This window comes from Pogoniulus pusillus, chromosome 27 (assembly GCF_015220805.1).
Source record: "Pogoniulus pusillus isolate bPogPus1 chromosome 27, bPogPus1.pri, whole genome shotgun sequence".
Lineage (NCBI taxonomy): Eukaryota > Metazoa > Chordata > Aves > Piciformes > Lybiidae > Pogoniulus > Pogoniulus pusillus.
This window is the reverse complement of record NC_087290.1, coordinates 12,164,290-12,179,327: the sequence shown is the minus strand read 5'-3', so window position 1 is coordinate 12,179,327 and position 15,038 is coordinate 12,164,290. Positions and strand designations below refer to the sequence as shown.

Genomic DNA, 15,038 nt, shown 5'->3' with positions numbered 1-15,038 from the left:
GGTTTGTTGTGTTTGGGGTTGGTTGGTTGGTTGCTGTTGTGGGTATAAAACAAAACAAAAAAAACAACAAACAAAACAAAAAAAACAACAAACCAATGCAAACCACTCAAGAGGGAACAAAATTCCCTCCTTTGTTGTCTGTGTCATTAAGGTGGGTCTTCATCTCAGTGCCTTTTTGAAGCCTGAGACATGGAGGGTCAGACTGGATGTGAGGAAGAAGCTCTTGAATAGGAGGGTGGTGAGATGGTGGAACAGGCTGCCCAGGGAGGCTGTGGCTGCCTTCTCCCTGAGGGTGTTCAGGGCCAGGCTGGATGAGGCTTTGAGCAGCTGAGTCTACTTGAGAGGTGTCCCTGGGCATGGTGGGGAAGTTGGAGTAGATGATCGTGGTGGAGGAGTTGCCATCCCTAGAAGTGCTCAAAAAAAGACTGGGTGAAGCACTTAGTGCCATGGTCTGGTTGATTGGCTGGGGCTGGCTGATAGGTTGGACTGGATGAGCTTGGAGGTCTCTTCCAAGCTGGTTGATTCTATGATCTTTGGGGTCTCTTCTAACCTGAACCATTCTATGGAATACCATTTTCCTTCCCTGCTGCCTCACAGTCAGGCTGACAGTGGTCACTGCTTGGCTGGGGTGGAAGGGTCTGCAGCTGAGAATCAAGAAGCGATCCGCAGAAGAGTGATTTATTTGCCTTTCCAGGTCACACCTTTAGAGTGGCCTAGAATAATTCAAAGGCAGGCTGAAACACAAAGCTTGGCTGTACGTTGCCTGGTGTCACAATGCCAGCTCATGCCCGTTGATACCAGCTCAGATCTGCATTCTGAGCCAGGATTCAGCGACCCAGCCCTGCCCGAAGAGGCGTTTGGGAGCTCCGAGGGTGTGCATGCACAAGAGTTTGAGCAGCCACATTGCTGAACACTGATTATTTCCTCCTTGTTGTGAACCAAATGCCTACCTTATCTGAGTGAGGCTTAGCACGGGGATGTTCCAGCTGTCTGCACAGAGGGAGGAAGGCAAAACTGGATGTTGTAAGCTGATTTGTCCCTTGTAATCTTTATTGTCAGTGCGTGGGCACGCAGCTGCTGCAGCTGCTGCTGGGCTGATCCATGCACCTAAGACTTTTAAAGAGTGGTTTATTTCTTCCCCCAGATGGGTGCTTGCTCATGATGGGAATTGAACATCAGACTGAACAACTGGTGCTGTAAATTGGCATAGGGACAAAGCTGCTATGAATGTGTAGCTGAGGTTTGAGGGGAGAGGCTGTGTGCCAGGTGTAGACACCTGGTTTATTTGCCTTTTTAGCTGTAAGAATGGCAGCTCTGTCATCCTGTCTTTTGGAGACAGATCTCAAGGTCTTTGTGCCATGTCTCTTTTAAAAATCCATGCCAGGTTGCCCAGGGAGGCTGTGGATGCTCCCTCCCTGGAGGTGTTCAAGACCAAGTTGGATGAGGCCTTGAGCAACCTGTTGTAGTGGGAGGTGTCCCTGCCTATGGCAGGGGGTTGGAACTGGATGAGCTTCGAGGTCCCTTCCAACCCAAACCATTCTATGATTGAATTTCATCTCAGGAGGCCTTCTTCATAGAATCATAAAATTGTCAGGGCTGGAAGGGACCTCAAGGATCATCCAGTTCCAACCCCCCTTGCCATGGGCAGGGACACCTCACACTAGATCAGGTTGCTCAGAGCCACATCCAGCCTGGCCTTAAAGACCTCCAGGGATGAGGCTTCTATGCTTCTTGCACTGAGAGAACCAGGAAACAACCAATTCACCATCACAAAAAGGCTCTTTCTGTTCTTGATGACCAGGTCTCCAAGCATGGTTTGACTTTGTGGGGCAGAAGGAATTCTGTTCTTCTGGGGAAGAGGCTTTTGCCATGACAGAACTGCACACTTCTGCTAAGCAGCTGAAGTGCAAAGTGACAGAGCAGTGTCCTGTGACATGCATGAAAATCAGTGTTGAAGGTGCTGCTCTGCACTGCAGATACCCAAAGAGACTGAATCCCTTAGGCACTGAGAAGCTGTCACTGGAGGGGGAGAGGTTTGGTGACCACTGTGCCCCATCTCTCCCATAGCCAAGTCCACAGGCTGGGCTGTAGCAGAAGAGCCTTAGGCTTGAATGTTGTTACTCAGCAGGCTAGGGCCAAAGCTGCAGGCATTGCCATGTGCCACTGCTCTGAGCCTCGTTTCCCTGCACAGGCACAGGCCATAAGTAGTCACTTGCACTGATCCCCGTGACCACTTAGGACTATGGGTTTAGATGTTGTGATCTTTGTGTTCTCACTTGGGAAATTTCAGCTAACTTGGCCTGGCTGTGGGTTGGCTGCTACAGCTCAGCTGAGAGAAGTTCTTCCTCCCCTCAGCTCTGCCCTGGAACACTGTGTCCAGTTCAAGAAAGACCTCAGGGAGCTGCTTCAAAGAGTCCAGCACAGAGTCACAAAGCTGTTGCAAGCAGTGGAACATCTCCTGTGATGCCAGGCTGGGAGCAGAGGAGCCTGAGGGCTGCTCTCATTGCTGTGCTGAAGATGTGCAGAGCAGTGTGGGGAGGACGCAGCCAGGCTCTGCTCAGGGGTGGCCAAGGACAGGACAAGGGGCAGGGGTGCAAGCTGGAGCAGAGGAGGTGCCATGGGAACAGAAGGAAAAACTTTGTCACTGCGAGGGTGGCAGAGCCCTGGAGCAGGCAGCCCAGAGGGGCTGTGGAGTCTCCTTCTCTGGAGACATTCCAAACCCACCTGTGTTCCTGTGTGACCTGCCCTGGGTGATGCTGCTCTGGCAGGAGGGTTGTGCTCAATGATCATTGAGATCCCTTCCAACCCCTAGCATTTTGTAAGTGAACCTTCTTCAGAGGAGCCTTCTGGCACTATCTGCTGTGTTGCTGTGCTGGTATAAAGCTGAAGTCAGTAGGTCTGTGGTAGGGATTTCAGCTGGGCTCTGTGTGAGCCTTCTCAGGATTCCTATTCATGACAGAAGCTACTGTGGCTCTCTGCTAATTAAGAGCTGCTCTTAATTTGCTGCACCTTCCTCTCCTGAAAATAGATTCACTAAATTTATTTCCTTTTTAAAATGCTCTGTGAGCAACTTGAAGATGATGTAGGAATGCTGCTCAAGACCTAAGGTCTGGAAACTCCTCAGCTGTTGGTGGTCTGAGACAACAGGGAGGTGTGAAACACCACTGTGCTTAGCAAAAAGCCTCTCCAGGGGTGAGGAAGCTGATGGGCACTCACTGAAGCTCATGAATTGTAGGGAAAGGCTGTGTTGTGAAGGTGGTTTGTAAATGTCCTTGTGTCCAGATAACTCTTCTCCTGTCTTGCTTTTTAGTGAGTGTCATTCCCACTAGATGAGAGAAGACAATCCCAAATGATCCCTGTCCCAGTCTGCTGCCTCCCTTCATAGAATCACAGAATGGTTTAGGTTGGAAGAGACCTCAAAGCTCAGCCAGTTCCAACCCCCTGCCATAGGCAGGGACACCTCCCACTACAACAGGTCACTCAAGGCTTCATCCAACCTGGCCTTGAACACCTCCAGGGAGGGAGCAGCCTCCTTGGGCAACCTGTGCCTGTGTCTCACCACCCTCACTGCAAAGAACTTCTTCCTAACATCCAGTTTCAATCTCTCCTCTGCCAGTTCAAACCCATTACTCCTCATCCTGGCATTACCAGACCTTGTCAATAGTCCCTCCCCAGCCCTCCTGTAGCCCTCTTCAGATACTGAAGACCACTCCAAGGTCTCCTCAAAGCCTTCTCTTCTCCAGGCTGCAGACCCCCTGCTCTCTCAGCCTGTCCTCAGAGCAGAGCTACTGCAGCCCTCTGAGCATCTTTGTGGCCTCCTCTGCACTGGCTCCAACACTTCCATGTGCTGGGGGCTCCAGAACTGCACCCAGGACTCCAGGTGGGGTCTGAGGAGAGCAGAGCAAAGGGGCAGGATCCCCTCCCTTGCCCTGCTGCCCACACTGCTCTTGCTGCAGCCCAGCACAGGGTTGTGTCTGGGCTGCACTCACACTGCAGGCTCCTGTGGAGCTTTTCATCACCCCAGACCCCCAGGGCCTTTTCCTCAGGGCTGCTCTCAGCCATTGCCCACCCAGCCTGGAGCTGTGCTTGGGATTGCACCAACCCAGGTGCAGGACCTTACATTTAGCATTGCTGAATGTCATGAGGTTGGCCTGGGCACACCTCTGCTGCCTGTCCAGGTCCCTCTGGATGGATCCTACCCTCTAGCAAGTCACCTGTGCCGCACAGCTTGGTGCCATCTGCACACTTGCTGAGGGTGCACTGATTGCTCTGTCCATGGCACTGACAAAGATGTCTCACAGCACTGGTGCCAGCACTGACCCCTGAGGGACGCCACTTGGCACTGGTCTCCAGGTGGACACTGTGCCCTTGATCACCACTCTCTGCATGCCACCATCCAGCCAATTCCTTATCCAGCAGTGCTCCACTCATCAAGTCCATGTTTTTTCCAGTTTGATGACCAGGATGTCATCAAGCCCTGCCATCTCCTCCACAAAGCCCCTCTTCCCATTCAAGAGAGCTGTCTCCTGTCTTAATTACTATTTTTCCCTTTTTTTTTTAAGATAAACTACTTTAAAATCAGGATATTCTAATATTCTGATGTCTAATGCTGTCCATGGTTCTGAGCCCTTCTATGGCAGGATGATTTGGAAGGAAGAAGCTAAGTGCATGGATTATGTTCTTTATTTGGACTCCATTTGGATGGAATGCCAGGGTACTCCTAGTTTTTGAGCAGCAAGTGCTGGGTGTAAAGTGTGTTGATTTAGAATTGTCACTCAGCTTGCATTAAATACTTCTTAATTTATTGATTCCCCCCCCTCATATCAGGAGCAGTCTGAAATGGTTATAATGACAGCAGCAATCCTTTGTGTAGTTGTTGCTTGAAATAAAAAGTGACTGCTATGTATAGATAATGAATGGCATCTGCTACAGAGTTGTTAATCCTCTAATAACAGACTTTTAGTGAGAGATAATGATGTGTGATAAACTCCTTGTGTGGATCACATTTGAATGTGCAGTGGAGGAATCTAGGCACAAAGAGAAGGAGAGATGAGGTTGTGTGATTTATATGAACCGTTCTGTGGTTCTCTTCCCACTGAGTGAGGTGACAGAGCCCTGCAGCAGGCTGCCCAGAGAGAATCATAGAGTCAAACAGGTTGGAAGAGACCTCCAAGCTCATCCAGTCCAACCTATACCCAGTCCTATCCAGTCAACCAGACCATGGCACTAAATGCCTCTTCCAGTCTTTTCTTGAACACCTCCAGGGATGGTGACTCCACCACCTCCCTGGGCAGCCCATTCCAATGCCAATCACTCTCTCTGCCAACAACTTCCTCCTAACATCCAGCCTATACTTCCCCTGGCACAGCTCGAGAGGTTGTGGAGTCTCCTTCTCTGGAGACATTCCAGACCCACCTGGATGTGTTCCTGTGTGACCTGCCTTGGATGGTGCTGCTCTGGCAGGGGGGTTGGACTCAATGTATCTTCTGAGATCCTACCCAACCCCTGATGTTCTGTGGTTCTGTAAGAGTCTTACTGTACCAAAAACCCTTTGCCAAGGCACAGGGGATGTCTTTTGCAGCCTTGTCTCTGCCACCTTTTGGTTCTGAGCAGGTGAAGAAATCAGCAAACAGTAGAATCATCTTTCCCAGAGCCATTAACTGTATTAGTGGCTGAACTAGGGGAAAGAAATGACTGCTCCAGCAGCTTCTCTGCAATTCCATGAATTTCCTAAGGAATACAGTGCTCAGTCAGTATCTTAGTGCTGGTTGCCAGTTGTTCTGGAGTGTTCTGAAGAAATCCAGCTATGGCTGGGGCCTTGGGGTAGTTTGTTTGCCTTGGTCAGCACAGCTTCATGTGCAAAGCAGGTTCACTAGCTGACAAAACCTCAGCCACTGCATTTTAATAAAGAAGTGAGGAGAAGACAGTTTGTTTAATCAGTTGCTTGGGAATTCATCCCAGGTCATATTCCTCCTGGCTGTTTGGCATTTGCTGTCCACTCTTGGGGTCTCAGCATGGTCACCTCCTCTTCTGAGCAGTTGGTCCTGCTGCCATGGGTCCCTCTTTCATTACTCAAAGGTAAATGTCCCACAGCAAAGGTGAAGCTGACTCTTGCCTCGGGGAATGGGCTCCTCACGTTGGTGTTGTTCTTGGAAAAGTGGATGGAGAAGGATATTGTTATGTGGGAAATTCCTGTTTGAGATAGGTGAGGTTTCAGTTTGCTCTTCATGCTGGGAGCTGAGCTTTCTAAGGGGGCTTAAGTTAGCTGTGCTGTGTTTGATGCACTTCACGGCATGGTTGGTCCTTCTGGCTGCCGTGGGACACTGTTGACTCTCACAACAGCTCTCACATCTCTCTCTTGATGTTGGCCATCAACCCAAACACCCACAGAGCTCTTCTGCAGCGATGCTCTCCAGCCTCTCATGCCCTCATTTGGACACATAACCAGGATCACCATATCCCCAGTGCAGAATCTGGCACTTGCTCTTGCTAAATGTCATACACTTGGTGACTGCCCAACTCTGGCTTATCCAGATGTCTCTGCTAGGCTTCTCTACCCTCGAGGGAGCCTCCAGCTCCTGTTAATCCAGTATCACCTCTGCTTCCTCCCAAGCAGCCTTTGAGGAATAATGAAGTGTTTAAACGTTGGGAAGATAAATGTGCACCAAAGCAGAGGCGCTAGCAAGAGGCAGAAGCTGTTGCTCTGCTCAGAAACACTCTGAGTGATGCAGGAGCTTGCACCTTTGGTAGAGGACAGCCTGTGTGGGGGCTGAAGTAGTTGACATTATCAGTTGATTAAAGATAGTACCCAGAGGAGCTTGTGCTGCCCGGGAGAGAGACTGCAGCTTTTATCTCCTGGAGAAGAGCAGTATCTTGACACCCTCATTCTGCCTCCAGCATTACATCTCCCGTTAGGTTTCTTACCTCTGTTTCTCACCCATCCTCTGTTATTTATCCCCAGTGCTTCACCAGAGCTTCACATTCTCGCAGCTGAAAGGACTTTGTGTGTGGTGCAGCTGGAGTCGAGTCCTGTGTTTCTTCATTGGCAGGATTTGGAACCTCTCCCAGTCTCTCTGTCTACCCATGTGTAATTTGCACTTCAGAAGCAGCCTTAAGTGGGAGGCAAAGGGCACAGCAGTGGGCACGATTAAAACATAGCATTAGTGAACTGCTTTTGCATTCTGAGAAACAGCTGGAGTCCCAACTCCAGTTCCTCAAACAGAGATCCTGGCTGACAGCCTTGTCAACAGAGTCAAGCACCTGTGCTGGAGATGGAGCAGCTGCACATGTTTTGACTGGTGATGCATCTGCCCTGGCTCCTTACTTAATTTAGTGGAATCCACAGAGAAAGGGAGGAGCAACATTTGGCTGCTTTCTTTTGCTCAGCTTCCCTTTGCTTCTTGCTTTCCATGGAGCATGCAGAAAGTTCTCAGTTCACAACTGGACTGGGTTATGCTCCCATGTGGGAATTACTTGAGGTGTTTTGTTGGGTTTGGTTCTTTTTTGCTTTGGTGCTAGCAGATTTTTCTTGAGTAAATGATGGTCACTAAAAATATTTTCCCCTGTGTATCAAATGTCCTACCAATGTGAGCTTCCAGCTGCATGTGAGCAAAGTAAGAAGCTCTTCACAGTTTGACCAGGTGAATGATGGAAGGGCAGATGGAGGAAAGTCATCCTGTGCTGGTGGGGTCAGGCAGAACTGCAGGTCCTGTGACAGCCACAGAAAGAGCCCAGGGATTTTGAGTAAGTCAGATGTGCAGTCACACTCTGTCTCCTTCAGACCTCTCCTGCTGCCACCACCTCAGCAAGGAAGGCTGGAGCCAAAGAAGCCTGAGAGGAGAGGCAATGCTTTGCTTAGACACACAGCTCACCTTCAGAGCACTGGAACAGGCTGCCCAGAGAGGCTGTGGAGTCTCCCTCTCTGGAGATATCCAAGAACTGTCTGGATGTGTTCCAGTGTGATCTGCTCTGGGTGATCCTGCTCTGGCAGGGGGCTGGACCAGATGACCTTTCCAAGTCCCTTCCAGCCCCTGACATTCTCTGATTCTTCTCAAGCAAGCTGTGTTTCAGAAGTGCTGTGACATGCCAAAGGTTTAGATGGGAACAAAACCCCAAGCCCAGATTTGTGTACTGGGAAGCTTTTGCTACTTAAGAGTGGAGTTGCTCAGGAGTAAGGGGCCAGCACTCACCCAAATTGGAGGACTACTCAGAAGCAGGTTTGGCATTGAAGGAAAATGTTTGCTTACAGTTTCTAGGCCTGTTTGAGTTTGTTTGTTTGCTTGAGGAGAGAGAATATCTACAGTTTGTGTTTGTGCCCCCAGCTTTCTCTGCCTCCCTCCCAGTATTTATTTGGCTGGGATCCCCATAACAGAGGCAGTTCTCTACTCTGTGGCTTGGTGTCATTCCCTTCCATCTCCATGGCCCTGGATGCAAGTGGAAAGCACTGCCTGGCACAGGTAGTTTTGGTGACAGGAGTGAAAACATGCTTGGAAAGCCTTCAGCTCCTCTGTGTGTCCCTTCCTCCCTCTGCTCTGCCTTTTGAATCTTCTGAAGTGAAAGCCAACACCAACAACTTCAACAAAACCCCACAGACAAAAGCATACACCAAAAAAAACCCCACCAAGCTACTTTTGGGTTTTTCCAAGAAGGCAGAAGAGCTCAGACTAATTATGCTGCTTGAGATGAAACAAAGCAACCAACACAAAGTGATTTAACAATACTTTGACAATTGCTAACTTTGTAGTTTATGACTCAGTATCAACGTAGTTGTTAAGTGACTGCTCAGTAAAAGCAAGTATTCAGCCAGTCCTCTCTTGGCCTGCACACAGGATAAGAAGGAAAGCTTCATGTCAGTAAGCAAGAAGCTTTCCTGGAGTGCTCTCTTGTTGTCTATTCCCATTAGGGACCATGAGGAGTGTTTACTTCTCTCTCAGTGACTCCTCCTCACCATGTCTTGGGTTGGGTTTTTTCCCCCTCTTGTTCATCACTGTGGTTTATTCTCCTTTTTCCTCCTACAGAAGAGATGGTGGAAGGAAAAAGTGCCATTCTCATAGGCATGAGCCAGTGGAACTCGAATGACCTTGTTGAGCAGATAGAAACAATTGGGAAGCTGGAAGAAAATCAAGGTAATATTTAGCTTGCCTTAGCTATTGATCAAAAGTTGACAAGAAAACATGACTGCTGAAGCTATTAGTTCAGAAATTGCTTTGGTTGGAAGAGACCTTCAGGATCATCTTGTTCCAACACCCCCAAGGCTCTTCCTTCAGAGCTGCTCTCAACCCACTCTACACTCAGCCTGCATTTATGCCTGGGCTTGGCCCAAGCCAGATGCAGGACCTTGCACTTGGCCTTGTTGAACCTCATGCAGTAAAGCAAGGCTATGCTGTCTCTATGCCACAGCAGAAAGCTGGTCCAGCCTTAGCCCAACTGCTTAGAGTAGAAATGAATCAACCCAAGTTCAGGCAAAGCTGGACTCTGTCTTTAAAAACATGATGGAGAAACCAGAGAGAGGTCCTATATGGTTTCTTTTCCAGAGCACTTCACTGTTGAGTGGAAGGGTGTCAGGATAATGCTCTGCTGACTCAGGGAACGTTTGCTTTTCTGTCCCTGAAGCTGGATTTCCTTCCAGCTCTTGGAGAAGGATGAGTTCATTGGCTTTGGTTGCAGAGTCTTCTGTTACAACTCTGTCTCTGAGTCTGGTGGCTTTGCTAGGTGCCTGTAGAGAGAGTTGGGGGCTGGTTCTTCTTCATGGTTTAAGAAACTGCTAAAGCAGATAATTATGGGCTCTTTCAACAAATGGAGATGAGTGAGAAGGTGCAGTCTCATCTGGGCATGGTGGAAGGGCCACTGGACAATACTTTAGTAATGCTACAGTTCCAACATGAGACAGACAAGGTCCTCAGGAACATTATAAATGGCAATTATAATTCAATTCAATCATTGCTGCTCAGTAAGGACAACTGAGAGCACTTGACCAGCACAACCTTTCTCATCAGAGGTGGAAATAAGTCTTTAGGGGGAAACTGGCAGCAGCATTTAAATTTATTAACTTTCCATTACAGGAAATAACCACAAACAGCAATTGAGCTGAATTAAAACCCTCACACAGCTGCATAAATTATGCTGCTGCAGATGCATTCCCTGTCGTGGAGCAAAGGCATTTTCACTCCTGGCATCCCTTAGCTCAAGCAAAATGGCATGCACTGAGCACTGGGGATAAACTCACTCATCCTGCTGGATTTCAGGGCTTTTCACAGAATGGTTTAGGTTGGAAGGGACCTCAAAGCTCATCCAGGTCCAACCAACCCCCTGCCATGGGCAGGGACCCCTGCCACTAGAACAGGTCGCTCAAAGCCTCATCCAGCCTGGCCTTGAACACCTTCAGGGAGGGATCTGTCATCAAGCAGCAGATCTCGTGGCTGCTCCAACGATGGTCTCTCTGCCTCTGTGCTAAGGCTGCAGCACTGGCAGGGGCTGCAGGCAGGGTACAGGAAAGCAAAGCAGCCCAAACTTTTCTGTGTTTGTGCCTCTCCCAGCTCGTGTTACTAAACCCAGCAGGCTCAGTTTATAAAGGCAGCACATTTCCCCTGCTGCTAACCCAGATGTGTTTTGCCAGAGCTCCCTTGTGCATGGTCGATTCCTCTTGCTTTTCTTCAGAGTAAGAAGTAGTGACAAGATGGTACAGCTGGCATCAAAAGCCAGGTTTTGTCTGCCATGTGAGCAGAATCACACCCAAGGACATCCTTGAAAATCCATGTGCATTTCCTCCAACCCTTCATTTTGTCACCTCCCCTCCTCATGTTTTCCCGAGGAGTAGAGGCAGCACAGAGCTGAGCTGCACCTTGCATCCATGCCCATGAACAAGCTGTCATTGCACTGAACTGCAGTGAGAAAAGGTTGTGCTGTTCTGCAGCTGGAGTAGATCAGTCAGGTTGCCCTTCCTGAGCTGGCAACTTCCACCTCTGCCTTCCTACCCGGTAAGCAGAGAGGTCAGCTTCTGTTGTTCTGATGTTTTCTGGATCGTTGCCCTAGGCAGAGTTGCTGTGCCTAAGTTTGTGCAAGCTGTGTTGTCACTTCAGGCCCCTTCTGCAGGCAAAGTCATCAAGAACAGTAGGAGAAGACACAATTTCAAGAAAAAAGTAATTGTCTGGAGGCTGTGGTGAAGGTGTGCAAGCTTCCAGGTCATTAGGGGCTGTCCTGTCACAGTATCACAGTATCACCAAGGTTGGAAGAGACCTCACAGAGCATCAAGTCCAACCCTTTACCACAGAGCTCAAGGCCAGACCATGGCACCAAGTGCCACGTCCAATCCTGCCTTGAACAGCCCCAGGGACAGCGACTCCACCACCTCCCCGGGCAGCCCATTCCAGTGTCCAATGACTCTCTCAGGGAAGAACTTTCTCCTCACCTCCAGCCTAAATCTCCCCTGGTGCAGCCTGAGGCTGTGTCCTCTCGTTCTGGTGCTGGCCACCTGAGAGAAGAGAGCAACCTCCTCCTGGCCACAACCACCCCTCAGGTAGTTGTGGACAGCAATAAGGTCTCCCCTGAGCCTCCTCTTCTCCAGGCTAACCAATCCCAGCTCCCTCAGCCTCTCCTCGTACTCTCCATGTCTTCCTATTATTCCTTCCACCTGGGTTTCCTGGCAGGCACAGTTTTAAGCACAACCATTCCCTTTGAAATAAAAGAGAGAGAGATCAGGGACTGGAATGAGCTGCCCAGGGAGGTGGTGGAATCTCCCAGCCTGGATGTGTTTAAGGGTCGTTTGGAAGTGGTGCTTAGGGACATGGTTTAAGGTGAATCTTGTAGAGTGGGGTTCCAGGTTGGATTTGGTGCTCCTGAGGGGCTTTGCCAGCCTGGGTGTTGCTGTGATTGAGTGAAAAGGAGACAGCCTTGCTTTTGAGGGGCTTCTCTTGCTCAGAGGCTGAACTTTTTTCTTCTCTGTTGTGTAGCTCTCTGCTTCTTCAGCATCAGAAGCATCCTAGAAACCTGAGGAGCAGTGGATTTCCAGCCTCATTTGTAGCTCTTGTGATGCAAGCAGGTTTTGGGTCTTGTGCTAGTTTGAAGCTAGCTAGAATGTTTTGGTGAGAAGAATTAGATTACAGGCTGTGAGAGGGAAACAATGGTGATGTCTACTTCACTCATAGGCTTGAGGAGAGGTACAAGAATGTAAATATAGATAAGACAGACACTCTGTCTAGGCTTTGGGCTGCATCTCTCTCTAACCTAACCTGCTGTCTGTGAGACTTAATCCACCTGCTTCCTAACCCCCCTGGCCAACCCTCCAATCTTCCTTGATCATAAGGCTAGATCTGGGGTAAGGGAAAGGGGTGAGAGGAAAGGTAGAAGGGTGGTTGGGAGCCCTCCTGGGGACTCTGGTTTCTGGGAGGGGAGTTGTGTTTCTGTATTACCTTTTAACTTGTGCATTTCTGTATATAACTGTAGATGCTGTAAATACCTGCTTGTGTCTTGTGCTAAGATGTAAATATAAGCTTCATTCCATTTCCAGAGCTGCTGAGTCTAGTCTGGGTGATTTCACAGAGTCTGGGTGAGGCAGGTAACACCCAAACCATCACAGGACTGTGTGGTCCCTTGGCTCTTTGGGTGTGAAAATAGAGAGTGATCTTGAGCACTGCCTTCAGTTTTGGGCTCCCCAGTTGAAGAGGGACAGGGATCTGCTGGAGAAGGACCAGCAGAGGGCTGTGAGGATGATGAGGGGACAGGAGCACTGCCTGAGGAGGAGAGGCTGAGGGACCTGGGGCTGCTTAGTCTGGAGAAGACTGAGAGGGGACCTAATAAATGTCTATCACTATCTGAGGGCTGGGGGTCAGGAGGGGGGGACAGGCTCTGCTCACTGCTGCCTGGGATAGGACAAGGAGCAGTGGATGGAAGCTGCAGCACAGGAGGTTCCAGCTCAACACAAGGGGGAACTTCTTTCCTGGAAGGGTCCCAGAGCACTGGCACAGGCTGCCCAGAGAGGTTGTGGAGTCTCCTTCTGTGGAGCCTTTCCAGGCCTGTCTGGATGTGTTCCTGTGTGACCTGAGCTAGACTGTATGGTCCTGCTGTGGCAGGGGGGTTGGACTCTGACCTCTTTGGGTCTCTTCCAGCCCCTGACATCCTGTGCTCCTGTGATCTGTTCCACTGCTTGGCTGGCAGTCCACATCCCACTTCCAGCCTTTCACTGCAGCAACAGGAGCCCAGCACAGCACAAAATCAGGCTAAGGCTCTGTTTAACTGCAGCTGCCAAATAATCCCCAAAGTCTGCAAATCCAAGATCTCAGAACTTCTCAAAGGCCAAGCTTGAGAGCTCAGTGCAGTCCTTGTGCCTCTCCTTTGCTATCTGCCCTGTCACACTGTGCTTAATTACTCAGCAGTGTGAAGGCTGCCTTGCCTAATTCTATCCACAGTGAATGTTCTGTGTAAACAAACTGCTCTCTTCCTTCCCTGTGATAACACATGATCTTCCCCCCCTTGCCATGTTCTCCTGGAGTCATAGCATTAATTAGAGGGTGTTTGTACATAGCCAACTGTAATATTTACACTGCTGTTAAATGTATTGCAGTAGCATCTGCCACTGCCTAATAATGTGAAGAATGGCAAACAGAAAATTTGGCTTAGCTTGAGTGAAGAGTGGAAGGGAAGGGATGGAAACTGAGATAAGTCAACAGTATTCCAGAAGATATCAGATGGCTTCTCTAAAGAACAGATTTACTTCCAGCAAGAGGTTTCACTGCTGGATTTCTGCAAATCATTCCTAGCAGTTTCCACCAGGGCAGGTTCCCAGTGCTGGGCAGCTGCTGGCACTGAGTTTTGTCATGTTGTGTGTTCTGCAGGACAGAGCAGCACATGCATGCAAAATGTGGGAAGCTTAAACTAAGGTATTTTTCAGCTGGGAGCTGAGTCCTGCTGCAGAGAGCATTCTTTTCCTTGTGGTGCTTCCACAGAGTCCCTGTTCCTTTTTTAATCTACATTAAGATCCTGCCCTCCTGCTGAAAGCAGCATGTGTCCTTGTCTGCTTCCCTGGGACTAGAATTTCCCTGGCTGCTATCCCCATCCAGAGGGTCATACCATCTGTAGGTGTATTGCCTCCTTTCCTCTCCTGCTTCCCAAGACTGACATAATAGTGCTCACACCAGTGCCACATTTGCTGTTGCATTTCACAGAATGGTTAGGGTTGGAAGGGACCTCAAGGATCATTTGTGACCTAGTTCCAAGCTCCCTGCCGTGGGCAGCAACATCTTCCACTAGATCAGGTTGCTTAGAGCTCCATCCAGCCTGGCCTTAGAAACCTCCATGGATGAGGCTTCCTTTCACCACCTCCTTGGGCAACCTGTTCCAGTGTCTCACCATGGTCACTTATGGTGAAGAACTTCCTAATGTCTAATCTAAATCTCCTTTCCTCTAGCTTGGATCCATTCCCCCCACTCCTCTCACTACCCAACACCCTAAAAAGTCCCTCCCCAGCTTTCTTGTAGCCGCCTTCAGATACTGAAAGTTTCCAATTCAGATGCTGAATTGCCCTGGGGAGGAACTGGAAATGAAAGAGGCAAAGTGATTCATTCAGCTCGTTTCCGTTGCTGAAAAGGCAGGTACCGAGGGGATCTCTCTGCTGCAGCTTCAGCACACGGAGTGGAGGGAAGCAGGTTCTGCGTGGAATGTTGTCATTTGCTCTTCTTGGTTTACTCCCTCTAAAAGCCAAGCTGTCAGCTGTGACAGCTGGAGCAGCTGAACAAAAAGAGAGTTGTGGCAGAGCTTTTTTGCTCTCTTCTCTTCATCCATCAGAGGAGTAAAGAGCTGTTATTACTCATTGCACATTAACTCTGGTGGAGTTGAGCGTAGCAGGAGATGAGGAGCAGTGCGTGCAGGGTCTGTGGCCTTAAGGCACTGGGCAGAAGCTTTCACCCAACACCAGGGAACCAGCAGGCAGAGGACTGCAACACAGGGACTGTTTGATTCACCTGTCACGGAGTGCCACCACCTTCCCTGGCTGCTGTCATCTGCCCAGTCTGCTTTCTGTTCCAAACGGAACACAACCCTGCCTG

The 15,038-nt window shown here is 49.5% G+C and overlaps 1 protein-coding gene across 3 annotated transcripts in view; it reads left to right on the top strand.

Moving 5' to 3' along the window:
• The window catches only part of PITPNM3 (PITPNM family member 3), a 55,617-nt gene that overhangs the window by 14,450 nt on the left and 26,129 nt on the right, over nt 1–15,038 (top strand). For all 3 annotated transcript variants that reach the window (XM_064166556.1, XM_064166555.1, XM_064166554.1), the window contains exon 3: nt 9,018–9,125. In XM_064166556.1, coding sequence (XP_064022626.1) covers nt 9,018–9,125 — 108 coding nt within the window. The remainder of the gene's footprint in view (nt 1–9,017; nt 9,126–15,038) is intronic.